At 52.6% G+C, this 26,435-nt stretch overlaps 1 protein-coding gene across 1 annotated transcript in view; it reads right to left on the bottom strand.

Moving 5' to 3' along the window:
* DNAH14 (dynein axonemal heavy chain 14) overlaps nucleotides 1–26,435 on the bottom strand; it is a 291,138-nt gene that overhangs the window by 41,985 nt on the left and 222,718 nt on the right. Inside the window, exons 63-70 of the mRNA XM_075341429.1 lie at nucleotides 26,261–26,392; nucleotides 25,779–25,874; nucleotides 16,748–16,888; nucleotides 16,372–16,587; nucleotides 3,807–4,037; nucleotides 3,609–3,730; nucleotides 2,976–3,220; nucleotides 2,140–2,711 (exon numbers count right to left, since the gene is read on the bottom strand). Coding sequence (XP_075197544.1) covers nucleotides 2,140–2,711; nucleotides 2,976–3,220; nucleotides 3,609–3,730; nucleotides 3,807–4,037; nucleotides 16,372–16,587; nucleotides 16,748–16,888; nucleotides 25,779–25,874; nucleotides 26,261–26,392 — 1,755 coding nt within the window. The remainder of the gene's footprint in view (nucleotides 1–2,139; nucleotides 2,712–2,975; nucleotides 3,221–3,608; nucleotides 3,731–3,806; nucleotides 4,038–16,371; nucleotides 16,588–16,747; nucleotides 16,889–25,778; nucleotides 25,875–26,260; nucleotides 26,393–26,435) is intronic.

Here is a 26,435-nt window from a genome sequence, read left to right as displayed (position 1 = left end):
ATGGAGCACGTTTGGGAGTGCGCAGCATGGCGGATGGAGTACGTTTGGGAGTGCGCAGCATGGGGGATGGAGCACGATGGGAGGTGCACACCTCCCCCCAACACACACACAACACACCACACACACACTGGGAACCACAAACACCGCCCTACACAGACACCCACACACACAGACAACGCTGCACACACACAACACCCAACACACAAACACCGCGGCATACATAAATATACGCACATACAACGCAACACACACACATTGCACAAAACATACCTCCCCCCAAAACACACCACACCCACACAAACCGCACAACACACACACAAACGCTACAGACACACAGCGCTCCACAAACAACGCAACACACGCAACACACATACAACACCGCTCTCACCCCCCGCCACACCCAGACAACACCCAGAACATGTACAGCGCCTACACAAACACTTGGTAACTACACACAACAACATCTATATATATAACAAAAATCATACATTAACTACACAATACGTAAATTCTAGAATACCCGATGCGTAGAATCGGGCCACCTTCTAGTATATATATATATATATATATATATATGTATATATATATTGTAATATCTGCCATTCCTTTGTTTTAGAGCTTGAGTTTCTGATATGTCTAGAAAAAAGATGGGTTATTGTTATAATGTTTTTTTTTCTAGTTAATAATATTTTGCCTAATTTTTTTTTATATTGTTTCATTTATTTAATATATTTTTCTAACTGTGTTACATTATTATTGTAGGACCGCCCCCGAGGTGAGGATTTCCCCCGAGGTGAAACATACCCATTATAGGACCTCCGAGGTGATACATGCCCATTATTCGTGCGCCCCCGAGATGATACATGCCTATTGTAGGAGCACCCACAAGGTGATACAAGCCCATTATTAGAAATGCTCCGAGATGATGCATGCACATTGTAGGACCACCCCCAAGCTGATACATGCTCATTATTTGACTGCCCCCCAGGTGATACATATCCATTATGGGGACCACTCTTTTATTATTTATAGTTAATAATATTTTGCTTAGATTTTTTTTCTATTGTTACATTTATTAAATATATTTTTCTAACTCCATGTGTTACATTATTATTATAGGAGCGCCCCCAAGGTGATTTATGCCCATTATAAGAGCACCCCTGAGGTGATACATGCCCATTATAAGAGCACCCCTGAGGTGATTCATGCCCATTATAAGAGCACCCCTGAGGTGTTACATGCCCATTATAAGAGCACCCCTGAGGTGTTACATGCCCATTATAAGAGCACCCCTGAGGTGTTACATGCCCATTATAAGAGCACCCCTGAGGTGATACATGCCCATTATAAGAGCACCCCTGAGGTGATACATGCCCATTATAAGAGCACCCCTGAGGTGATACATGCCAATTATAAGAGCACCCCTGAGGTGTTACATGCCCATTATAAGAGCACCCCTGAGGTGTTACATGCCCATTATAAGAGCACCCCTGAGGTGTTACATGCCCATTATAAGAGCACCCCTGAGGTGATACATGCCCATTATAAGAACACCCCTGAGGTGATACATGCCCATTATAAGAGCACCCCTGAGGTGATACATGCCCATTATAAGAGCACCCCTGAGGTGATACATGCCCATTATAAGAACACCCCTGAGGTGATACATGCCCATTATAAGAGCACCCCTGAGGTGATACATGCCCATTATAAGAGCACCCCTGAGGTGATACATGCCCATTATAAGAGCACCCCTGAGGTGATACATGCCCATTATAAGAGCACCCCTGAGGTGATACATGCCCATTATAAGAGTACCCCTGAGGTGTTACATGCCCATTATAAGAGCACCCCTGAGGTGATACATGCCCATTATAAGAGCACCCCTGAGGTGATACATGCCCATTATAAGAGTACCCCTGAAGTGATACATGCCCATTATAAGAGCACCCCTGAGGTGATACATGCCCATTATAAGAGCACCCCTGAGGTGATACATGCCCATTATAAGAGCACCCCTGAGGGGATAAGTGCCCATCATAGTAATGCCCCCGAGGTGATACATGCCCATTACCAGGTGATACATATCCATTATGGGGACCACTCCTTTATTATTTATAGTGTATACCTTCATATTACCTTGTATACATCTCTGGTTAAAGTGCTGCAGATATTGTCCAGGTGTCTCCGGACGTCCTCGCTCCGGCCGCTCTCCTCGCTCCGGCCGCTCTCCTCGCTCCGGCTGTTCTCCTCGCTCCGGCCGCTCTCCTCGCTCCGGCTGTTCTCCTCGCTCCAGCCGCTCTCCTCGCTCCGGCCGCTCTCCTCGCTCCGGCTGCTCTCCTCGCCCCGGCCGCGCTCCTCCTCCTCCTCCTCTTCTTTCTCTTTTCTCTGTCTACTGAGCGGCCGGATCATTCTAGGAGAAGAAGTCAGTGGAACCTGGGATTGTGACGTTGCTGAGGCTTTTATGGCTTGTGCAAACACCTGATGAAACCATTGTAGGGAGAACTGGTACATGTAGTTCAGGTGAATCAGGTCGGCCACTGTGAAGTACAGCACGGCCCCTCGCTGGGCCACGGGGAGGTAGATGCCACGGGCGGACTCTATGCTCGCCTCCGTCTTCCCGGAATCTCTCATTCTCTTGGAGACGTCGTTAGCCGTGAGTTTGGATTTCTGCAAGGTGTTGATGAGATCTTCATCGTCAAGTAAATGACCTGAATGTAAATGTTATAAATTATTTTGTGACCAGAGTGGTCCTCACAGCTCCCACATTCAACGAGCAACTCCTATTTTTTAGGACCCACCATGTCCATTGATTTTAATGAGAACCCTGTAATACTTCTTTTAATCTGTGGGGGTGCTGCAGGCAAACAGAATACCTGCTGCTACGATCGCCCACAGCTGATCACTTCCAGTCTCTCTGTGACTAGCCTATACCCTTCCATCTGTATAGGGACAAACCCTTCAAGAAAAATCACCTTGGGTTTTCTGCAGCAGAGTGAGTGACTGCTCCTCCAGGCCCCGCAGCGTGCTTAGGTCGGCGGCTATGCTCTCCAGTATTTGGGACCTCTGGGCCTCCAGTTGAGGCTGCTCGTGGGTGACGATGCTGCTCAGGAGCTGGTCTTGTAACCCTTTATAGGTCACAGTGAAATTTATCAATGTGACCGATATACAAACCGCCGGAAGGAAATGTGGATTTGGGTTCTGGGTCGATATGTACAGCCTGAAATACAAGGGTTCATATTATTAATACAGGGGTTATGTCTGAATATACATGTGTGGTGAATATAAAAGACTGGCACATGACTTATTCCTTCGAAAGACAATACTAAGGACCAGGGGGAGTGTAAGAAAGGAGATTCCGGCAGCTAAATATGAAAGGGTTCTTTACATTTAGAGCAGTCAGACTGTGGAATGCCACCACAAGAGGTAGTAATGGCCGATACTATAACAGCTTTTATATCAGGGCTGGATGATTTCCTCAGTACACAACATTGTTGGTTATAAGTGACAAAATATATAATAGGTGAAGGAAGGTTGAAATAGACGGACCTAGGTCTTTTTTCAACCCATGTAACTGTAAATATATAGGACATTAGTCCCAATCTTACCTAAAATTCCCATTGTACTCGATTTCAGCATCCCCTAGGTGTATGACATCTTGTCCCGCCCGCCGGTGAATTTCTTTCCCGAGAACAGGCTTGAGACTGGGATCCATGTCCTCAGGAACATCCTGTATTAGAAGCGCAAGTGATATCAGCAATGAATGGCAAATACTATTGTCCCAGCTGGGTCGGGGGGACGGGTACCTGTATGAGGATGGGCTCTCCTAGACGAATGGCGGTTTCCAGGATTTTCATGTAGCCGGGATCCGAGGCTTGCACCTGCCGCAGTTTCCGGCCTTCCATGTGGGAGATCCACTTATAAGCCTGACCGTGAGGATCGATCAGGAGGGGCCAGCGCTGCCCATTCTTCACTAATATGGCGTTCTCTATTGAGTAGGGATCCGGTGGTAAATCCTCACTGTGCCAGCGTCTCACCTGCAGGAAGAACAGCGCAGCCATCACCTTCCTATTATTACAGAGGGATTCGGATGCCCCTCACAGAAAATAAATCAAAACAAGATTTCTCTATCGCCTTCATTGGGGGACACAGGACCATGGGTGTATGCTGCTGTGACTAGGAGGCTGACACTAAGTGAACATAAAAAGAGTTAGCTCCTCCCTGGCAGTGTACACCCCGAGCCGGAGGCGGGACTATGCCAGTTTTTTGCTTAGTGTCGTAGGAGGTTAATGTGGGCCCATATCTCTGTGGGCCAACCTCAGCCTAGGCTATTTCTTTTTTTCCGTTTTTTTCAACTATACGGCGCCGCTCAGCGTTCTCATCCTTTTTACGCTTTTTATCTCTTCTGCAGGGTTAAAGATCCTGCATCAGAGAGTATCCTCGCCTGCTCTTTCCATACAGGGTATCGTCCCCACTCGAGACACAGCCCTTATCCCCCTCCGGCCCCATGGTACCACCCCAGGGGCTGATTGGGGTCCCACTCATCTACGTTTTATGGGCTCACTCCCCGTCGACCCCTATGGTACCGTCCCAAGGGGTGTTTCGGGTGGAGACGGCGAGGAAGCATCGCAGGAGCACTCACAGGACCAGGCCTCCCCCAGCGTTCTCCCCTGTTTCACTGGGCCCAGGCAAAGGAGCACACACTGCAGCGCAGGAGCGCTCTGCAGTCTTCCACACAGCCCCCCAGCAGCCTCCCCTGGCACTTGCCAGCACAAGCCTACACTCACCGGGGGCCTTTAGCAGCCAGGATGGGACCCAGGGACCTGGACACCGCGCAGGGACGCAGGTAAGCCGTGCTCCGCGCACAGCTCTGCGCTCCCGGCGACCGCCGCTCACAAATTTAGTCCCCGGCTTCGGGCCTACCATTAGGCCGGAGCTCTCCGCCCCCCCCCCCCCCGTTTGCGCGCGCGAGTCTTCCGGGCCCGCCCCACGCTTTTTCTGCCCAGCAACAGCAGAGATCATCCCTAGCACGCCCCCTCAGTAAAAAAAAAGAGGCAAAAGCCCGTGTTTTCTTGCAAACGGCCCACCTCAGCACAGGCAGGCCACTGAGCAGCAGCATCTATTTTCCGGTGGCTGTCCCCACTACTCTGAGCCTCCTGCTGACCCGGGGAGGACACAGGCCTGGGTGAGTGCTGGTTCTGATTAGGACCAGCAACTTTTCTTACATCTAGATCTCAGCGATACTCTCCAAATGACTCCTGGTCTTCGCACGTCAGCGCAGACCAGGTGGGGGGGGCGCCTTTCTCTGTTCCAACACGTCTGGCTCCCTTTGATCACAGACGCTTGGGTCAGAGAAATCCTAGTCTCGGGTTAAAAGATAGAATTTACGTCAATTCCTCCAAGCCGCTTCTTTCTTTCCCATCCTCCCGAGTCGGACTTGCGAGCTCGCCCCTTTTTTCGCGCCATCAAATCTCTGCACCGCTCAGGGGTCGTGATTCCGGTTCCAGATTCGGAGCGGTTCAGAGGAGTTTACTCCAACCTCTTCGTTGTCCCCAATGATGGCACTGTGCGCCCTGTGCTCGACCTCAAGATCCTCAACAGGTACGTCAGAACCCGAAGATTTCGCATGGAGTCCCTCCGATCGGTGATTGCCTCCATGGAGGTCGGCGAATTCCTCGCCTCTCTGGACATACAGGACGCATATCTGCATATCCCAGTTGCACACCAGCACCAAAGATTCCTACGCTTTGCCGTAGCACACGATCATTATCAGTTCACTGCCCTACCGTTTGGTCTTGCTTCCGCGCCTCGAGTGTTCACGAACGTCATGGCCGCTGCCATGCCGATCCTGCACTCCAGAGGTGTTTTGGTAATTCCATACCTGGACGATTTACTGATCAAAGGGTCCTCTTTCAACGACTGTCGTCTAAGTGTCCAGGTCATCATCGACACTCTATCCCGTCTCGGTTGGCTCATCAATCGGAAGAAGTCCTCGTTGACCCCGGCTCGCCGGATTACCTTCCTAGGCATGGAGTTCAATACCATCCAAGGACGCGTGTTCCTTCCACAGGAAAAGATTGTCTCCCTCCGGAAAGACATCCAGACCCTCCACCACTCCAGGGCGGTGTCCATACGATTTGGTATGAGGGCCCTAGGTCGGATGGTGGCGGCAATAGAGGCGGTTCTGTTTGCCCGCTTCCACCTTCGCCCTCTTCAGCTATTCCTGCTGCACAATTGGGACAAGTCTCTATTCACCTTGGATCGCAAGATACGTTTGTCCCCGAAAGTCCGCCACTCGCTGCGCTGGTGGACCAACAGCCAGAATCTCGTCAAAGGAACGTTGTTCTTACCAGTGCACTGGAAGACGGTCACCACCGATGCCAGCCTTCTGGGCTGGGGAGCGGTCTTCCAGCACCACACGGCTCACGGTCAGTGGTCCTACCAGGAAAGCCGGCTCCCGATCAATGTTTTGGAGATCAGAGCAGTCCTACGAGCCCTGCAAGCTTTTCAACACCTTCTCCAAGGGTCTCCAATCAGGATACAATCGGACAACGCCACGGCGGTGGCATACATCAATCATCAGGGCGGCACGAGGAGCGTCATGGCGATGAGAGAGGTGAAGAGGATCATACAGTGGACAGAGTCTCACAACGCCAGGATCTCCGCGGTACATATCCCCGGCGCGGAAAACTGGGCGGCCGACTACCTCAGCAGACAGGGTCTGGCGTCGGGCGAATGGTCTCTAAACAGAGAGGTTTTCGAGCAGATTTGCCACACGTGGGGGACTCCGAATGTGGACCTGATGGCCTCGCGGTTCAACAATCAAGTTCCACAGTTCATATCCCGCTACCACGACCAGCAGGCGCTAGGAGTCGACGCCCTCATTCTTCCGTGGAAACAGTTCAGACTACCGTTCATCTTTCCGCCGCTGCCACTGATCCCAAGAGTCCTCAAGAAAATCAAGGCAGAGGGCATTCCGGTGATTCTCATCGCTCCAGAATGGCCCAGGTGAGCATGGTTCGCAGAACTCGCACAGCTCGTCACAGACACCCCATGGCGGCTTCCAGATCAGCCGGACCTGCTGTCTCAGGGTCCGCTCTTCCATCAAAATTCAGGGGTTCTCAATTTGACGGCATGGCTCTTGAATCCTGGCTGTTAGCCCAGTCAGGATTTGCTCCAGAAGTGATTCAGACTATGATTAGGGCTCGAAAGCCCTCATCGTCAAAGATCTACTACCGCACCTGGAAGGCATTTTTTCAGTGGTGCGAGGTCAACGGCAATCTCTCCCCGCTAGTTCTTTCACTACCGACGCTTCTAGCGTTCCTTCAGGCAGGGTTGCAAGCGGGTCTCTCGCTGGCAACCATCAAGGGGCAGGTTTCGGCTTTGTCTGTTCTTTTCCAAAGAAACCTAGCATCACGTCCGCAGGTCAAGACGTTCATCCAAGGAGTCGCTCATCTGAATCCGCCCTATCGGGCTCCGCTAGAACCATGGGATCTTAATCTGGTTTTAGGATCCCTCCAACTGGCTCCATTTGAACCACTCAAAGAATCTTCATTCTCACACTTATCATGGAAAGTGGTCTTTTTGGTGGCGGTCACTTCAATCAGGAGAACGTCCGAACTGGCAGCTCTGTCGTGCCGCTCACCTTTTATTGTTTTTCACCAGGACCAGGTTGTCCTGCGCCCGTCTCCGGAGTTCCTGCTGAAGGTGGTGTCTCCTTTTCACCTTTGTGCTTCCATCTTTTTGTCCGGCACCCACTCACTCCTTGGAAAGGTCACTACACACTCTGGACTTAATACGAGCGCTCAGGACTTACGTCTCGAGAACTGCGCCTTTCCGCAAATCAGACAACCTGTTCGTCCTGCCTGCTGGTTCCAAGAAGGGTATACCGGCGTCCAAGGCTACCATTGCCAGATGGATCAGATCAGCCATTGCGGAGTCCTACCGAATCAGGGACAAGTCCCCTCCGAGGGGAGTAAGAGCCCATTCCACCCGTGCAGTTGGGGCGTCTTGGGCAATCAGACACCAGGCTTCAGCCGAGCAAGTCTGCAAAGCCGCAACGTGGTCCAGTCTTCATACCTTCACCAGGTTTTACAGGGTCCACATCCAGGCATCAGCAGATGCCTGCCTTGGGAGAAAGGTGTTGCAGACGGCCGTCGCACACCTCTAAAAAGGTAGTAAACATTTGTACAGAGCTTTCCCACAGAATTTGTTGTTTGCTTTGGTTCTGTAGGACGGCTTATGTACCCCACCCAGGGACTGCTTTTGGACGTCCCATGGTCCTGTGTCCCCCAATGAAGGCGATAGAGAAAGAAGGATTTTTGTGTACTCACCGTAAAATCTTTCTCTGAGTCTTCATTGGGGGACACAGCACCCACCCTGTTTGGATTGTGAGGTCTTCATTTACTGGATGTTTCCCGATGTTGTTTGCAGGTCACCTTTGTTTCCATCCGGCTACTGTATATTTACGTGCCCATAAGGCACTGTGTTTTTTTTCAACACACATTTTTCTCTTGTATTACATTGTTTAGTTATGGTTGTTCAAGGCTCTCCTACTACTGCTTTTGCACAAAACTGGCATAGTCCCGCCTCCGGCTCAGGGTGTACACTGCCAGGGAGGAGTTAACTCTTTTTATGTTCACTTATTGTCAGCCTCCTAGTCACAGCAGCATACATCCATGGTCCTGTGTCCCCCAATGAAGACTCAGAGAAAGAGATTTTACGGTGAGTACACAAAAATCCTTCTTTTTGTCTTCTGTACGGCCAGAGAAGAAGGGAATTTTGTTTACTTACCGTAAATTCCTTTTCTTCTAGCTCCTATTGGGAGACCCAGACAATTGGGTGTATAGCTTCTGCCTCCGGAGGCCACACAAAGTATTACACTCAAAAGTGTAACCCCTCCCCTCTGCCTATACACCCTCCCGTGCATCACGGGCTCCTCAGTTTTGGTGCAAAAGCAGGAAGGAGGAAACTTATAAATTGGTCTAAGGTAAATTCAATCCGAAGGATGTTCGGAGAACTGCAAACCATGAACCAAAAGAACAATTCAACATGAACAACATGTGTACACAAAAGAACAACCAGCCCGAAGGGAACAGGGGCGGGTGCTGGGTCTCCCAATAGGAGCTAGAAGAAAAGGAATTTACGGTAAGTAAACAAAATTCCCTTCTTCTTTGTCGCTCCATTGGGAGACCCAGACAATTGGGACGTCCAAAAGCAGTCCCTGAGTGGGTAAAAGAATACCTCGATAAAAAGAGCCGACACGACTCCCTCTTACAGGTGGGCAACCGCCGCCTGAAGGACTCGCCTACCTAGACTGGCATCTGCCGAAGCATAGGTATGCACCTGATAGTGTTTCGTGAAAGTGTGCAGACTAGACCAGGTAGCTGCCTGACACACCTGCTGAGCCGTAGCCCGGTGCCGCAATGCCCAGGACGCACCCACGGCTCTGGTAGAATGGGCTTTCAGCCCCGAAGGAAGCGGAAGCCCAGAAGAACGGTAAGCGTCAAGAATCGGTTCCTTGATCCACCGAGCCAAGGTTGACTTGGAAGCCTGCGAACCCTTACGCTGGCCAGCGACAAGGACAAAGAGCGCATCTGAACGGCGCAGGGGCGCCGTGCGAGACACGTAGAACCGGAGTGCTCTCACTAGATCTAATGAGTGCAAATCCTTTTCACATTGGTGAATTGGATTAGGGCAAAATGAAGGTAAGGAGATATCCTGATTGAGATGAAAAGGAGATACTACCTTAGGGAGAAATTCCGGGACAGGACGCAGAACCACCTTATCCTGGTGAAAAACCAGGAAGGGGGCTTTGCATGACAGCGCTGCAAGCTCCGACACTCTTCGGAGTGATGTAACTGCCACTAGAAATGCCACCTTCTGCGAAAGACGTGATAAAGAGACATCCCGCAGCGGCTCGAAAGGTGGTTTCTGAAGAGCCGTTAGCACCCTGTTAAGGTCCTAGGGTTCCAGCGGGCGCTTGTAAGGTGGGACTATGTGGCAAACTCCCTGCAGGAACGTGCGGACCTGCGGAAGTCTGGCCAGGCGCTTTTGAAAAAATACTGAGAGCGCCGATACTTGTCTCTTGAGAGAGCCGAGTGACAAACCCTTATCCATTCCGGATTGAAGGAATGAAAGAAAAATGGGTAAGGCAAAAGGCCAGAGTGTAAAACCATTATCAGAGCACCAGGATAAGAAGATCCTCCAAGTACTGTGATAGATCTTGGCGGACGTTGGTTTCCTGGCCTGTCTCATAGTGGCAATGACATCCTGAGATAACCCTGAAGACGCTAGGAGCCAGGACTCAATGGCCACACAGTCAGGTTGAGGGCCGCAGAATTCAGATGGAAAAACGGCCCTTGTGACAGCAAGTCTGGGCGGTCTGGAAGCGCCCACGGCTGACCCACCGTGAGATGCCACAGATCCGGGTACCACGACCGCCTCGGCCAATCTGGAGCGACGAGAATGGCGCGACGACAGTCGGACCTGATCTTGCGTAACACTCTGGGCAGCATCGCCAGAGGAGGAAATACATAAGGCAGTCGAAACTGCGACCAATCCTGAACTAATGCGTCCGCCGCCAGAGCTCTGTGATCTTGAGACCGTGCCATGAATGCCGGGATTTTGTTGTTGTGCCGTGACGCCATGAGATCAACGTCCGGCGTTCCCCAGCGGCGACAGATCTCTCGAAACACGTCTGGGTGAAGAGACCATTCCCCCGCGTCCATGCCCTGACGACTGAGAAAATCTGCTTCCCAGTTTTCTACGCCCGGGATGTGAACTGCGGAGATCGTGGAGGCTGTGGCTTCCACCCACTGCAGAATTCGCCTGACTTCCTGGAAGGCATGACGACTGCGCGTGCCGCCCTGGTGGTTGATGTATGCGACGGCAGTGGCGTTGTCCGACTGTATACGGATCTGTCTGCCCTCCAGCCACCGATGGAAAGCCAATAGGGCTAGATACACTGCCCTTATCTCCAGAACATTGATCTGAAGGGAAGACTCTATCGGAGTCCAGGTTCCCTGAGCCCTGTGGTGGAGGAAAACCGCTCCTTACCCTGACAGGCTCGCGTCCGTGGTGACCACAGCCCAGGTTGGGGGCAGGAAGGATTTTCCCTGCGATAGAGAAGTGGGAAGAAGCCACCACTGAAGAGACGTCTTGGTTGCAAGGGAAAGAGAGACGTTCCTGTCGAGGGAAGTCGACCTCCTGTCCCATTTGCGGAGGATGTCCCATTGGAGTGGGCGCAGATGGAATTGTGCGAAGGGCACTGCCTCCATCGCTGCCACCATCTTCCCCAGGAAGTGCATGAGGCGCCTCAAGGGGTGTGACTGACCCCGAAGGAGAGATTGCACCCCTGCCTGCAGAGAAAGCTGTTTGTCCAGCGGTAGCTTGACTACCGCTGACTGTGTATGAAACTCCATCCCGAGGTAAGTCAGTGATTGGGTCGGTGTCAACTTGGATTTTGGGAAGTTGATGATCCACCCGAACTGCTGGAGAGTCGCCAGAGCGACGGTAAGGCTGTGTTGACACGCCACCCGAGAAGGTGCCCTGACTAGGAGATTGTCTAAGTAGGGAATCACCGAGTGGCCCTGAGAGTGTAGGACCGCCACAACGGATGCCATGACTTTGGTGAAAACCTGTGGGGCTGTCGCCAGGCCGAAAGGCAATGCCACGAACTGAAGGTGTTCGTCCCCGATGGCGAAACGCAAGAAGCATTGATGTTCGGGTGCGATCGGCACATGGAGATAAGCATCCTTGATGTCGATCGATGCTAGGAAGTCTCCTTGTGACATCGATGCGATGACCGAGCGGAGAGATTCCATCCGAAACCGTCTGGTGCTCACATGTCTGTTGAGTAGTTTGAGGTCCAGAACGGGACGGAATGATCCGTCCTTCTTTGGCACCACGAACAAGTTGGAGTAAAAGCCGCGACCATGTTCCTGAGGGGGAACGGGAATCACAACTCCTTCTGTCTTCAGAGCGTCCACTGCCTGAAAAAGTGTGTCGGCCCGAGCGGGGGGCGGAGAGGTTCTGAAGAAACGAGTCGGAGGACGAGAGCTGAACTCTATCCTGTAACCGTGAGACAGAATGTCTCTCACCCATCGGTCTTGAACATGTGGCCACCAGGCGTCGCAAAAGCGGGAGAGCCTGCCACCGACCGAGGATGCGGTTCGGGGATGCCGAGAGTCATGAGGAGGCCGCCTTGGAGGCAGTGCCTCCGGCGGCTTTTTGGGGGCGTGACTTAGACCGCCACGCATAGGAGTTCCTCTGGCCTTTCTCCGGCCTGTTGGACGAAGAGGATTGGGACTTGGCGGAGGGACGAAAGGACCGAAACCTCGATTGTATTTTCCGTTGCTGAGATCTCTTCGGTTTGGACTGGGGTAAGGAGGAGTCCTTTCCCTTGGATTCCTTAATAATCTCATCCAATCGTTCGCCAAACAATCGGTCGCCAGAAAACGGCAAACCGGTTAAGAACCTCTTGGAAGCCGAGTCTGCCTTCCATTCGCGCAGCCACATGGCCCTGCGGACTGCCACAGAATTAGCGGATGCCACCGCTGTACGGCTAGCAGAGTCCAGGACGGCGTTCATGGCGTAGGAAGAAAAAGCCGACGCCTGAGAAGTCAAAGACGCAACCTGCGGAGCAGAAGTACGTGTGACCGCATTAATCTCAGCCAGACAAGCTGAGATAGCTTGGAGTGCCCACACGGCTGCAAAAGCCGGGGCAAAAGACGCGCCCATGGCTTCATAGATGGATTTCACCAGGAGCTCTATCTGCCTGTCAGTGGCATCTTTTAGCGATGAGCCATCTGCAACCGATACCACAGATCTAGCCGCCAGCCTAGAGACTGGAGGATCCACCTTGGGACATTGAGCCCAACCCTTAACGACCTCGGAGGGGAAGGGGTAACGTGTGTCAGTAAGGCGCTTAGTAAAGCGCTTGTCCGGAACCGCTCTGGGCTTCTGGACAGCATCTCTGAAGTTAGAGTGATCGAAAAACGCACTCCGTGGAAACTGGTGTTTCTCCTGCTGAGAAGCCGACTCTATAGGTGGAGGCGGGGGAGATAGATCTAACACCTGGTTGATGGACGAGATAAGATCATTTACTAAGGCGTCCCCTTCAGGTGTATCAAGATTGAGGGCAACGTCAGGGTCAGAGCCCTGAGCTGCGACGTCCGCCTCGTCCTCCAGAGAGTCCTCAAGCTGGGAACCCGAGCAGCGTGAAGAAGTCGGGGAAGATTCCCAGCGAGCCCGCTTAGCCGGTCTGGGACTGTGGTCCGTGCAGGAGTCCTCCACGTGAGACCTAGGGCCCACCCCAGGAGCGCGCTGCGGCGCGGACCGAGAGGGACCTGGAGGCGACGATCCAACAGGGCCCGGGGCCTGTGTAAGGACCGGTCTGGACTGCAAGGCTTCTAGCAGCTTGGCAGACCATTTGTCCATAGACTGAGCCATGGATTGTGAAAGTGACTCAGAGAGTTTCTCAGCAAAAACTGCAAACTCTGTCCCTGCCGCCTGGACAGGGGGAGCCGGGGGGTCTACCTGAGCCGAGGGGCCCACTAGTGACCGAGGCTCCGGCTGAGCAAGCGAAACAGGGGTCGAGCATTGCTCACAGTGAGGGTAGGTGGAACCCGCAGGTAACATAGCCGCACAAGAGGTACAGGTCGCAAAAAAACCCTGTGCCTTAGCGCCCTTGCTCCTTGTGGACGACATGCTGTTGTCTCCTAGGAGAGTGATCACTGAGGGTATATGGGAAAGGGTATACAGCCCGGCTGAACAGAAATATATATATAGAATACGTATCTATTCCGGCACCCTAGGGGGACCAGCACCGGGTGACCGGTGTGGCTTACCGACCGCTAAAAAGCGGAGTGTGTGTCCTCCAGATTCCCTGCCTTAGGTCTCCCAGAGCTGCAGAGCTCTTCCCTGATAATCCTCCACCGGCAGAATGGCAGAAAAATGGCTGCCGGAGCTCTCAGGGGAGGAGGGAGCCGTGGGCGGCGCTAGGAAAGTGCGGGAATCTGGGGTCCCCACAGTGATCAGTGAGGGGGGAGGAAACATACAGGATGCTCCGGCCCTCACATCCGACGTCAGGTCGGCAGTCCCACCCTTACCCCTGACAGACAGGCCCAGGGGCGGGAGTTTTGCTACTAGACCGCGATGAAGTCGGGGACTAAATTTAAGACCGCGGCCGACAAGCAGGCGCGGTCGGCGCTGAAGTCCGCCGGTCTTCACAAATCAGCAGCTGCTGCAGCGTCCGGGAAAAAGGCGCTCCATGCACAGTCCCCATGGGGACACAGAGTACCTTATAGATGCAGGGCCCGGTCCCTGAGGATGAATAGACTCCTGTCCGGCAGATTCCCACAGGGGCTGCGGAGGGAGCACGGTCCCAGTAAATGGATGACCGGTCAGGATCCCACTTCTCCCAGAGCCGCTAAGGGATGGTGAAGGAAACGGCATGAGGCTCCGGCCTTTGTACCCGCAATGGGTACCTCAACCTTAACAGCACTGCCGACGTAGTGGGGTGAGAAGGGAACATGCCGGGGTCCCCGTGGGGGCCCTCTTTTCTTCCAACCGATATAACTAAAATGAGAATGCATGAGTGGATGTGTGCCTCCTTCCACACAAAGCATAAAACTGAGGAGCCCGTGATGCACGGGAGGGTGTATAGGCAGAGGGGAGGGGTTACACTTTTAAAGTGTAATACTTTGTGTGGCCTCTGGAGGCAGAAGCTATACACCCAATTGTCTGGGTCTCCCAATGGAGCGACAAAGAAATTCTGTTTCTCTATTCATTATTTAGGAAAATATTGGTAATACACTTGAAAAGGGGGGATGCAGCTGCAGTTTGGATGCTGTGGGAGGGGAGGAGGAGCAGTGAGGGGATTTATGATTGGAGAAGGAATAGTGGGGAGATATCTGATTGGAGGAGGAATAGTGTTCAGATATCATATTGGAGGAGGAATAGTGTGGAGATATCTGATTGGAGGAAGAGCAGTGGGGAGATATCTGATTGGAGAAGGAATAGTGTGCAGAGATCAGATTGGAAGAGCAATTGTGTGGAGATATCTGATTGGAGGAGGAATAGTGTGGAGATATCTGATTGGAGGAGGAATAGTGTGGGAATATTTGATTGGAGGAGGAGCAGTGCGAAGATATCTGATTGGAGGAGGAATAGTGTGGAGATATCTGATTGGAGGAGTAGCAGTGGGGAGATATCTGATTGGAGCAGGAGCAGTGGGGAGATATCTGATTGGAGCAGGAGCAGTGGGGAGATATCTGATTGGAGGAGGAGCAGTGGGGAGATATCTGATTGGAGGAGGAATAGTGTGGAGATATCTGATTGGAGGGGGAGCAGTAGGGAGATATCTGATTGGAGGGGGAGCAGTGTGGAGATATCTAATTGGAGGAGGAATAGTGTGGAGATATCTGATTGGAAGAGGAATAGTGTGGAGATATCTGATTGGAGGAAGAGCAGTGGGGAGATATCTGATTGGAGAAGGAATAGTGTGCAGAGATCAGATTGGAAGAGCAATTGTGTGGCGATATCTGATTGGAGGAGGAATAGTGTGGAGATATCTGATTGGAGAAGGAATAGCATGGAGATATCTGATTGGAGGAGGAATAGTGTGGAGATATCTGATTGGAGGAGGAGCAGTGGGGAGATATCTGATTGGAGCAGGAGCAGTGGGGAGATATCTGATAGGAGCAGGAGCAGTGGGGAGATATGTGATTGGAGGAGGAGCAGTGGGGAGATATCTGATTGGAGCAGGAGCAGTGGGGAGATATCTGATTGGAGGAGGAGCAGTGGGGAGATATCTGATTGGAGCAGGAGCAGTGGGGAGATATCTGATTGGAGGAGGAGCAGTGGGGAGATATCTGATTGGAGGAGGAGCAGTGGGGCGATATCTGATTGGAGCAGGAGCAGTGGGGAGATATCAAATTGGAGCAGGAGTAGTGGGGAGATATCTGATTGGAGCAGGAGCAGTGGGGAGATATCTGATTGGAGCAGGAGCAGTGGGGAGATATCTGATTGGAGGAGGAGCAGTGGGGAGATATCTGATTGGAGCAGGAGCAGTGGAGAGATATCTGATTGGAGCAGGAGCAGTGGGGAGATATCTGATTGGAGGAGGAGCAGTGGGGAGATATCTGATTGGAGGAGGAATAGTGTGGAGATATCTGATTGGAGAGGGAGCAGTGGGGAGATATCTGATTGGAGGGGGAGCAGTGGGGAGATATCTAATTGGAGGAGGAATAGTGTGGAGATATCTGATTGGCTAAGCACATGTTTAACACTAGAACAAACACGCCCCTGCGGAGCAGAGGGGCATATATTATTTATAGCTATGTTCCCAGGATGAATTGTTTAGAATACCTCACTCTCTGCAGCCATAGCATGGATAAAGGAGTAATCTTCTGACACCCGGATCTCATATGTTCTGCAGAACTCCAACCACTGCTCCATCAGCTGCGCCCGATACTCGGATGTGAAGACCCCACAATAGACAATAAACGCGGCAGAGAGCAGGACGTCTCCGATGATTCCCTTCAGCCGCAGGTCCAGCCTCTCCACTGACTCTTTCCATCGTACCTGTGCAAAGTACAGCATATATATAACGCAGGGGCAGAGTGTATGTACTATAGAGGTTGCCCACCCCCTTCCCTGGTGACTTGTTTCAGACTGGTATTCTCCGCAGGTGACGCCAAGCCTTAAAGGGCCCTGACATGTTATATATCCTTATGTACCACACCTTCTCCTCATCCAGAGCTGTAATCAGCACGGAGGCCCTCGCCAGGCGTTTGGTGGTCAGCTGCTTCCGGAACGCCAAATGATCTTTCTCCGCGACACTGTCATCGTATTGTTTCTGTAGTCGATGCTGATGTTCTTCCACCTAAGTTCCAAAAATATATTACAACTAGTGATGGACGGACTCACAGATACCTGGGATTGGCGGGTCCAACCAGGTTAAAAAAAAAACAAAACTCGATTCGGGCCTGGAATTGATCCTGCATATCCGGCCGGACGCCCGTCCCCATATTAGTCTATGGGGACCAGAATCCAACACTTTAAAATGGTGGTAGAAGGGATAGGGAGATTGGAGCAAGCGCGTTATACTTACCGAGTCTCCAGTGCAGCTCTAACGCTACTTCTGGGGCCGCTCATTATCTTTCATACATATTCACTGCTTCCCCTGCCAACCAGCAGTCCCTGCATCTGTGATTGGTTACAGTCAGACACACCCCCACCCTGTGACAGCGTGTCTGACTGCAACCAATCAGAGGCGCTGTGTGTATGTCTCTATTGCTGTAAAAATAAAGAAAGAAACTGGCATAGGGTCCCCCTGTATTATGATACCCAGCACAAATAAAGGCTGCAGCCCCCAGCCATGCGCTTATCTTGGCTGTGTATCAAAATAAGAGGAACCGCATGCAGCATTTTTTTATTTTTTTTTAATTATTTAAATAAATAATTTAAAAAACTGCCATGTGGTCCACCACAATTTTGATACCCAGCCATGATAAAGCCTGACAGCAGGGGGCTGGTATTCTCAGGCTGGGGAGACCCATGTTTATTAGGCCCCCCAGCCTAAAAGAAGGGAATTTTGTTTACTTACCGTAAATTCCTTTTCTTCTAGCTCCTATTGGGAGACCCAGACAATTGGGTGTATAGCTTCTGCCTCCGGAGGCCACACAAAGTATTACACTTTAAAAAGTGTAACCCCTCCCCTCTGCCTATACACCCTCCCGTGCATCACGGGCTCCTCAGTTTTGGTGCAAAAGCAGGAAGGAGGAAACTTATAAATTGGTCTAAGGTAAATTCAATCCGAAGGATGTTCGGAGAACTGAAAACCATGAACCAAAAGAACAATTCAACATGAACAACATGTGTACACAAAAGAACAAACAGCCCGAAGGGAACAGGGGCGGGTGCTGGGTCTCCCAATAGGAGCTAGAAGAAAAGGAATTTACGGTAAGTAAACAAAATTCCCTTCTTCTTTGTCGCTCCATTGGGAGACCCAGACAATTGGGACGTCCAAAAGCAGTCCCTGGGTGGGTAAAAGAATACCTCGATAAAAAGAGCCGAAAACGACCCCCTCTTACAGGTGGGCAACCGCCGCCTGAAGGACTCGCCTACCTAGACTGGCGTCTGCCGAAGCATAGGTATGCACCTGATAGTGTTTCGTGAAAGTGTGCAGACTAGACCAGCTAGCTGCCTGACACACCTGCTGAGCCGTAGCCCGGTGCCGCAATGCCCAGGACACACCCACGGCTCTGGTACAATGGGCTTTCAGCCCCGAAGGAAGCGGAAGCCCAGAAGAACGGTAGGCTTCAAGAATCGGTTCCTTGATCCACCGAGCCAAGGTTGACTTGGAAGCCTGCGAACCCTTACGCTGGCCAGCGACAAGGACAAAGAGCGCATCTGAACGACGCAGGGGCGCCGTGCGAGACACGTAGTGTCGGAGTGCTCTCACTAGATCTAAGGAGTGCAAATCCTTTTCACATTGGTGAATTGGATTAGGGCAAAATGAAGGTAAGGAGATATCCTGATTGAGATGAAAAGGAGATACCACCTTAGGGAGAAATTCCGGAACAGGACGCAGAACCACCTTATCCTGGTGAAAAACCAGGAAGGGGGCTTTGCATGACAGCGCTGCCAGCTCCGACACTCTACGGAGCGATGTAACTGCCACTAGAAATGCCACCTTCTGCGAAAGACGTGATAAAGAGACATCCCGCAGCGGCTCGAAAGGTGGTTTCTGAAGAGCCGTTAGCACCCTGTTAAGGTCCCAGGGTTCCAGCGGACGCTTCTAAGGTGGGACTATGTGGCAAACTCCCTGCAGGAACGTGCGGACCTGCGGAAGCCTGGCTAGACGCTTTTGAAAAAATACGGATAGCGCCAATACTTGTCCCTTGAGAGAGCCGAGAGACAATCCCTTGTCCACTCCGGATTGAAGGAATGAAAGAAAAGTGGGTAAGGCAAAAGGCCAGGGAGTAAAACCCTTATCAGAGCACCAGGATAAGAAGATCCTCCAAGACCTGTAATAGATCTTGGCGGACGTTGGTTTCCTGGCCTGTCTCATGGTGGCAATGACATCCTGAGATAACCCTGAGGACGCTAGGAGCCAGGACTCAATGGCCACACAGTCAGGTTGAGGGCCACAGAATTCAGATGGAAAAACGGCCCTTGTGACAGCAAGTCTGGGCGGTCTGGGAGCGCCCACGGTTGACCCACCGTGAGATGCCACAGATCCGGGTACCATGACCGCCTCGGCCAATCTGGGGCGACGAGAATGGCGCGACGACAGTCGGACCTGATTTTGCGCAGCACTCTGGGCAGCATCGCCAGAGGAGGAAATACATAAGGCAGTCGAAACTGCGACCAATCCTGAACTAATGCGTCCGCCGCCAGAGCTCTGTGATCTTGAGACCGGGCCATGCATGCTGGGACTTTGTTGTTGTGCCGTGACGCCATGAGATCGACGTCCGGCATTCCCCAGCGGCGACAGATCTCTCGAAACACGTCTGGGTGAAGAGACCATTCCCCCGCGTCCATGCCCTGACGACTGTGAAAATCTGCTTCCCAGTTTTCTACGCCCGGGATGTGAACTGCGGAGATGGTGGAAGCTGTGGCTTCCACCCACTGCAGAATCCGTCGGACTTCCTGGAAGGCTTGACGACTGCGAGTGCCGCCTTGGTGGTTGATGTATGCGACGGCAGTGGCGTTGTCCGACTGGATACGGATCTGCCTGCCCTCCAGCCACCGATGAAAGGCCAATAGGGCTAGATACACTGCCCTTATCTCAAGAATATTGATCTGAAGGGATGACTCTATCGGAGTCCAGGTTCCCTGAGCCCTGTGGTGGAGAAAAACCGCCCCCCACCCTGACAGGCTCGCGTCCGTGGTGACCACAGCCCAGGTTGGGGGTAGGAAGGATTTTCCCTGCGACAGAGAGTTGGGAAGGAGCCACCACTGAAGTGACGTCTTGGTTGCAAGGGAAAGAGAGACGTTCCTGTCGAGGGAAGTCGACCTCCTGTCCCATTTGCAGAGAATGTCCCACTGGAGTGGCCGCAGATGGAATTGCGCGAAGGGCACTGCCTCCATCGCTGCCACCATCTTCCCCAGGAAGTGCATGAGGCGCCTCAAGGGGTGTGACTGACCCCGAAGAAGAGATTGCACCCCTGCCTGCAGCGAAAGCTGTTTGTCCAGCGGTAGCATGACTACCGCTGACTGAGTATAAAACTCCATCCCAAGGTACGTCAGTGATTGGGTCGGTGTCAACTTGGATTTTGGGAAGTTGATGATCCACCCGAACTGCTGGAGAGTCGCCAGAGCGACGGAAAGACTGTTTTGACACGCCATCTGAGAGGGTGCCCTGACCAGAAGATCGTCTAAGTAGGGAATCACCGAGTGGCCCTGAGAGTGTAGGACCGCCACAACAGATGTCATGACCTTGGTGAACACCCGTGGGGCTGTCGCCAGGCCGAAAGGCAATGCCACGAACTGAAGGTGTTCGTCCCTGATGGCGAAACGCAAAAAGCGTTGATGTTCGGATGCGATCGGCACATGGAGATAAGCATCCTTGATGTCGATCGATGCTAGGAAGTCTCCTTGTGACATCGAAGCGATGACCGAGCGGAGAGATTCCATCCGAAACCGTCTGGTGCTCACATGTCTGTTGAGCAGTTTGAGGTCCAGAACGGGACGGAACGAGCCGTCCTTCTTTGGCACCACAAACAAGTTGGAGTAAAAGCCGCGACCATGTTCCTGGGGGGGAACGGGGATCACAACTCCTTCTGTCTTCAGAGCGTTCACCGCCTGAAAAAGTGCATCGGCTCGCTCGGGGGGCGGAGAGGTTCTGAAGAAACGAGTCGGGGGACGATAGCTGAACTCTATCCAGTAACCGTGAGACAGAATGTCTCTCACCCATCGGTCTTGAACATGTGGCCACCAGGCGTCGCAAAAGCGGGAGAGCCTGCCACCGACCGAGGATGCGGTTCGGGGATGCCGAGAGTCATGAAGAGGCCGCCTTGGAGGCATTGCCTCCGGCGGGTTTTTGGGGGCGTGATTTCGCCCGCCACACATAGGAGTTCCTCTGGCCTTTCACCGGCCTGCTGGACGAAGAGGATTGAGGCTTGGCGGAGGGACGAAAGGACCGAAACCTCGATTGTATTTTCCGTTGCTGAGGTCTCTTCGGTTTGGACTGGGGTAAGGAGGAGTCCTTTCCCTTGGATTCCTTAATAATCTCATCCAATCGTTCACCAAACAAGCGGTCGCCAGAAAACGGCAAACCGGTTAAGAACCTCTTGGAAGCCGAGTCTGCCTTCCATTCGCGCAGCCACATGGCCCTGCGGACTGCCACAGAGTTAGCGGATGCCACCGCTGTACGGCTAGCAGAGTCTAGAACTGCATTCATGGCGTAGGAAGAAAAAGCTGACGCCTGAGAAGTCAAAGACGCAACCTGCGGAGCAGAATTACGTGTGACCGCATTAATCTCAGCCAGACAAGCTGAGATAGCTTGGAGTGCCCACACGGCTGCAAAAGCCGGGGCAAAAGACGCGCCCGTGGCTTCATAGATGGATTTCACCAGGAGCTCTATCTGCCTGTCAGTGGCATCTTTTAGCGATGAGCCATCTGCAACCGATACCACAGATCTAGCCGCCAATCTAGAGACTGGGGGATCCACCTTGGGACATTGAGCCCAACCCTTAACTACGTCAGAGGGGAAGGGGTAACGTGTGTCAGTAAGGCGCTTAGTAAAGCGCTTGTCCGGAACCGCTCTGGGCTTCTGGACAGCATCTCTGAAGTTAGAGTGATCGAAAAACGCACTCCGTGTACGTTTGGGGAACCGAAACTGTTGTTTCTCCTGCTGAGAAGTCGACTCCTCTACAGGTGGCGGCGGGGGAGATATATCTAACACCTGGTTGATGGACGAGATAAGGTCATTTACTATGGCGTCCCCTTCAGGTGTATCAAGATTGAGAGCAACGTCAGGGTCAGAGTCCTGAGCTGCGACGTCCGCCTCGTCCTCCAGAGAGTCCTCAAGCTGGGAACCCGAGCAGCGTGAAGAAGTCGGGGAAGAATCCCAGCGGGCCCGCTTAGCCAGTCTGGGACTGTGGTCCGGGCAGGAGTCCTCCACGTGAGACCTAGGGCCCCCCCTGGGAACGCGTTGCGGCGCGGACAGAGAGGTGCCTGGAGGCGACGATCAAACAGGGCCCGGGGCCTGTGTAAGGACCGGTCTGGACTGCAAAGCTTCAAGCAGCTTGGCAGACCATTTGTCCATAGACTGAGCCATGGATTGTGAGAGTGACTCTGAGAGCTTTTCAGCAAAAACGGCAAACTCTGTCCCTGCCGCCTGGACAGTGGAAGCAGGAGGGTCTGCCTGATCCGAGGGGCCCACTAGTGACCGAGGCTCCGGCTGAGCAAGCGTAACAGGGGCCGAGCATTGCTCACAGTGAGGGTAGGTGGAACCCGCAGGTAACATAGCCCCACAAGAGGTACAGGTCGCAAAATAACCCTGTGCCTTGGCGCCCTTGCTCCTTGTGGACGACATGCTGTTGTCTCCTAGGAGAGTGATCACTGAGGGTGTATGGGAAAGGGTATATAGCCCGACCGAACAGAAATATATAAATATATAGTATCTATTCCGGCACCCTAAGGGGACCAGCACCGGGTGACCGGTGTGGCTTACCGACCGCTAAAAAGTGGAGCGTGTGTCCTTCAGATTCCCTGCCTTAGGTCTCCCAGTGTTGCAGAGCTCTTTCCTGGAAATCCTCCACCGGCAGAATGCCAAAAAAATGGCTGCCGGAGCTCTCTGGGGAGGAGTGGGGCCGTGGGCGGCGCTAGAAAAGTGCGGGAATCTGGAGTCCCCACAGTGATCAGTGAGGGGGGAGGAAACATACAGGATGCTCCGGCCCTCACATCCGACGTCAGGTCGGCAGTCCCGCCCTTACCCCTGACAGACAGGCCCGGGGGCGGGAGTTTTGCTACTAGGCCGCAATTGAAGCCGGGGACTAAATTTAAGACCGCGGCCGACAAGCAGGCGCGGTCGGCGCGGAAGTCCGCCGGCCGTCACAAATAAGCAGCTGCTGCAGCGTCCGGGATGAAGGCGCTCCATGCACATCCCCCATGGGGACACAGAGTACCTTAGTGATGCAGGGCCCGGTCCCTGAGGATGGATAGACTCCTGTCCGACAGATTCCCACAGGGGCTGCGGAGGGAGCACGGTCCCAGTGAATGGATGACCGCTCAGGATCCCACTTCTCCCAGAGCCGCTAAGGGATGGTGAAGGAGACGGCATGAGGCTCCGGCCTTTGTACCCGCAATGGGTACCTCAACCTTAACAGCACCGCCGACGTAGTGGGGTGAGAAGGGAACATGCCGGGGGCCCCGTGGGGGCCCACTTTTCTTCCAACCGATTAACTAAAATGAGAATGCATGAGTGGATGTGTGCCTCCTTCCACACAAAGCATAAAACTGAGGAGCCCGTGATGCACGGGAGGGTGTATTGGCAGAGGGGAGGGGTTACACTTTTTAAAGTGTAATACTTTGTGTGGCCTCCGGAGGCAGAAGCTATACACCCAATTGTCTGGGTCTCCCAATGGAGCGACAAAGAAATAGCAGACTGTAGCTGCCCAGGATTGTTACATCCATTAGATGCTGGGTAGCATAATACTTTGCTGTCTGCATGTTAACGCTGCTCCTATATCAGTGCTGCTGGTTCGGTGGCAGCCATGATTGGATGTGTACAGCCAAAAATCTGAGGCTGCACCAATGAGAGATTCCGATGTGTGAAGATCTTACATGTTGGGGTGCAGATGTCACTTTGGATATAATCAAGGCCTCCGTAACCATTGTGCACTCGGGTGTTCAGCCTGTAACTTGCACCCGGGTATCTCTCAGTAGTGCAGCCTCAGGTGTTCGGCCTGTAACTTGCACCCGGGTATCTCTCAGTAGTGCAGCCTCAGGCGTTCGGCCTGAAACTTGCACCCGGTATCTCTCAGTAGTGCAGCCTCAGGCGTTCATCCTGTAACTTGCACCCGGGTATCTCTCAGTAGTGCAGCCTCAGGTGTTCATCCTGTAACTTGCACCCGGGTATCTCTCAGTAGTGCAGCCTCAGGTGTTCAGCCTGTAACTTGCACCCGGGTATCTCTCAGTAGTGCAGCCTCAGGTGTTCAGCCTGTAACTTGCACCTGGTATCTCTCAGTAGTGCAGCCTCAGGTGTTCAGCCTGTAACTTGCACCCGGGTATCTCTCAGTAGTGCAGCCTCAGGTGTTCAGCCTGTAACTTGCACCTGGTATCTCTCAGTAGTGCAGCCTCAGGTGTGCAGCCTGTAACTTGCACCCGGGTATCTCTCAGTAGTGCAGCCTCAGGTGTTCAGCCTGTAACTTGCACCTGGTATCTCTCAGTAGTGCAGCCTCAGGTGTTCAGCCTGTAACTTGCACCTGGTATCTCTCAGTAGTGCAGCCTCAGGTGTTCATCCTGTAACTTGCACCCGGGTATCTCTCAGTAGTGCAGCCTCAGGCGTTCGGCCTGTAACTTGCACCCGGGAATCTCTCAGTAGTGCAGCCTCAGGCGTTCGGCCTGTAATTTGCACCTGGTATCTCTCAGTAGTGCAGCCTCAGGTGTTCAGCCTGTAACTTGCACCCGGGTATCTCTCAGTAGTGCAGCCTCAGGTGTTCAGCCTGTAACTTGCACCTGGTATCTCTCAGTAGTGCAGCCTCAGGTGTTCAGCCTGTAACTTGCACCTGGTATCTCTCAGTAGTGCAGCCTCAGGTGTTCATCCTGTAACTTGCACCCGGGTATCTCTCAGTAGTGCAGCCTCAGGCGTTCGGCCTGTAACTTGCACCCGGGTATCTCTCAGTAGTGCAGCCTCAGGCGTTCGGCCTGTAATTTGCACCCGGGGATCTCTCAGTAGTGCAGCCTCAGGCGTTCAGCCTGTAACTTGCACCCGGGTATCTCTCAGTAGTGCAGCCTCAGGCGTTCGGCCTGTAACTTGCACCCGGGTATCTCTCAGTAGTGCAGCCTCAGGCGTTCGGCCTGTAACTTGCACCTGGGTATCTCTCAGTAGTGCAGCCTCAGGCGTTCGACCTGTAACTTGCACCTGGGTATCTCTCAGTAGTGCAGACTCAGGCATTCGGCCTGTAATTTGCACCCGGGGATCTCTCAGTAGTGCAGCCTCAGGTGTTCAGCCTGTAACTTGCACCCGGGTATCTCTCAGTAGTGCAGCCTCAGGCGTTCGACCTGTAACTTGCACCCGGGTATCTCTCAGTAGTGCAGCCTCAGGCATTCGGCCTGTAATTTGCACCCGGGGATCTCTCAGTAGTGCAGCCTCAGGCGTTCGGCCTGTAATTTGCACCCGGGGATCTCTCAGTAGTGCAGACTCAGGCGTTCGGCCTGTAACTTGCACCCGGGTATCTCTCAGTAGTGCAGCCTCAGGCGTTCGGCCTGTAACTTGCACCCGGATATCTTTCAGTAGTGCAGCCTCAGGCGTTCGGCCTGTAACTTGCACCCGGGGATCTCTCAGTAGTGCAGCCTCAGGCGTTCGGCCTGTAACTTGCACCCGGGGATCTCTCAGTAGTGCAGCCTCAGGCGTTAGGCCTGTAATTTGCACCCGGGGATCTCTCAGTAGTGCAGCCTCAGGCGTTCGGCCTGTAACCTCAAGTGATCAGATCTCAGCCTGAATATAAGACATTAAGAAATGGTTTTCGGCTTTTTACGTCCCCAGACTGTATGTCTCTGCAGGTAGGCAGCTCTGGGGGATATATCGATGATCTTCTTACCAGGGACAGGCTGGCCTGTTTCTCCTTCAGTCTCTCCTTTGCCAGTTTTAGGGCTTCTTGAGCTTCTCGCACCCGTTCTTGTTTTGGGATCACCATCTATAGGATCGTACAGAGGTCAACGGGAGAAATATTCTCATCAGTACAAGCTGAACATACGACTCCATATCTTTTCACTGCATTGTTTAAGGGCCGAATAAAAGGACATTTATTTCCCCTTTAATTTGCATCATGTTTCCACCCTCTAAGGGTTAACCATCCGACACCGCAGTCACCTCTGATCCTGGCCTCTACAATGGAGCGTCAGCTGCATATATTACTGACAAGAGCACATCGCTCCTTGTACAGCCCAGGCTGAGGAGGGGTCGTGGAGGCCATTTTTACTGCCTATACTCACAAGTAGGGGAGTCACTAAACACAGATATTATTGACTTCAGTGGTAGGAATAGAAATGGAGTAATGGCTGCCCAATACTGTACACCGACCTTCTGAACCTCATGGTAATGCTCGAGAGCCAGCACCCACTGACACAGAGAGCGGCACGCCGTGGACACCAAGCCCACATTGTGAGGGTTAAAATCTGGAACGCTGGAATATTTCTTTAAATTGGAAAAGACCTATAAAAAAAAACCCCACACAGGATATATATATATATATATA

Source organism: Anomaloglossus baeobatrachus, chromosome 3 (assembly GCF_048569485.1).
Source record: "Anomaloglossus baeobatrachus isolate aAnoBae1 chromosome 3, aAnoBae1.hap1, whole genome shotgun sequence".
Lineage (NCBI taxonomy): Eukaryota > Metazoa > Chordata > Amphibia > Anura > Aromobatidae > Anomaloglossus > Anomaloglossus baeobatrachus.
Note: the sequence above shows the minus strand (reverse complement) of the source record. Positions and strands in the feature narration are given on the sequence as shown.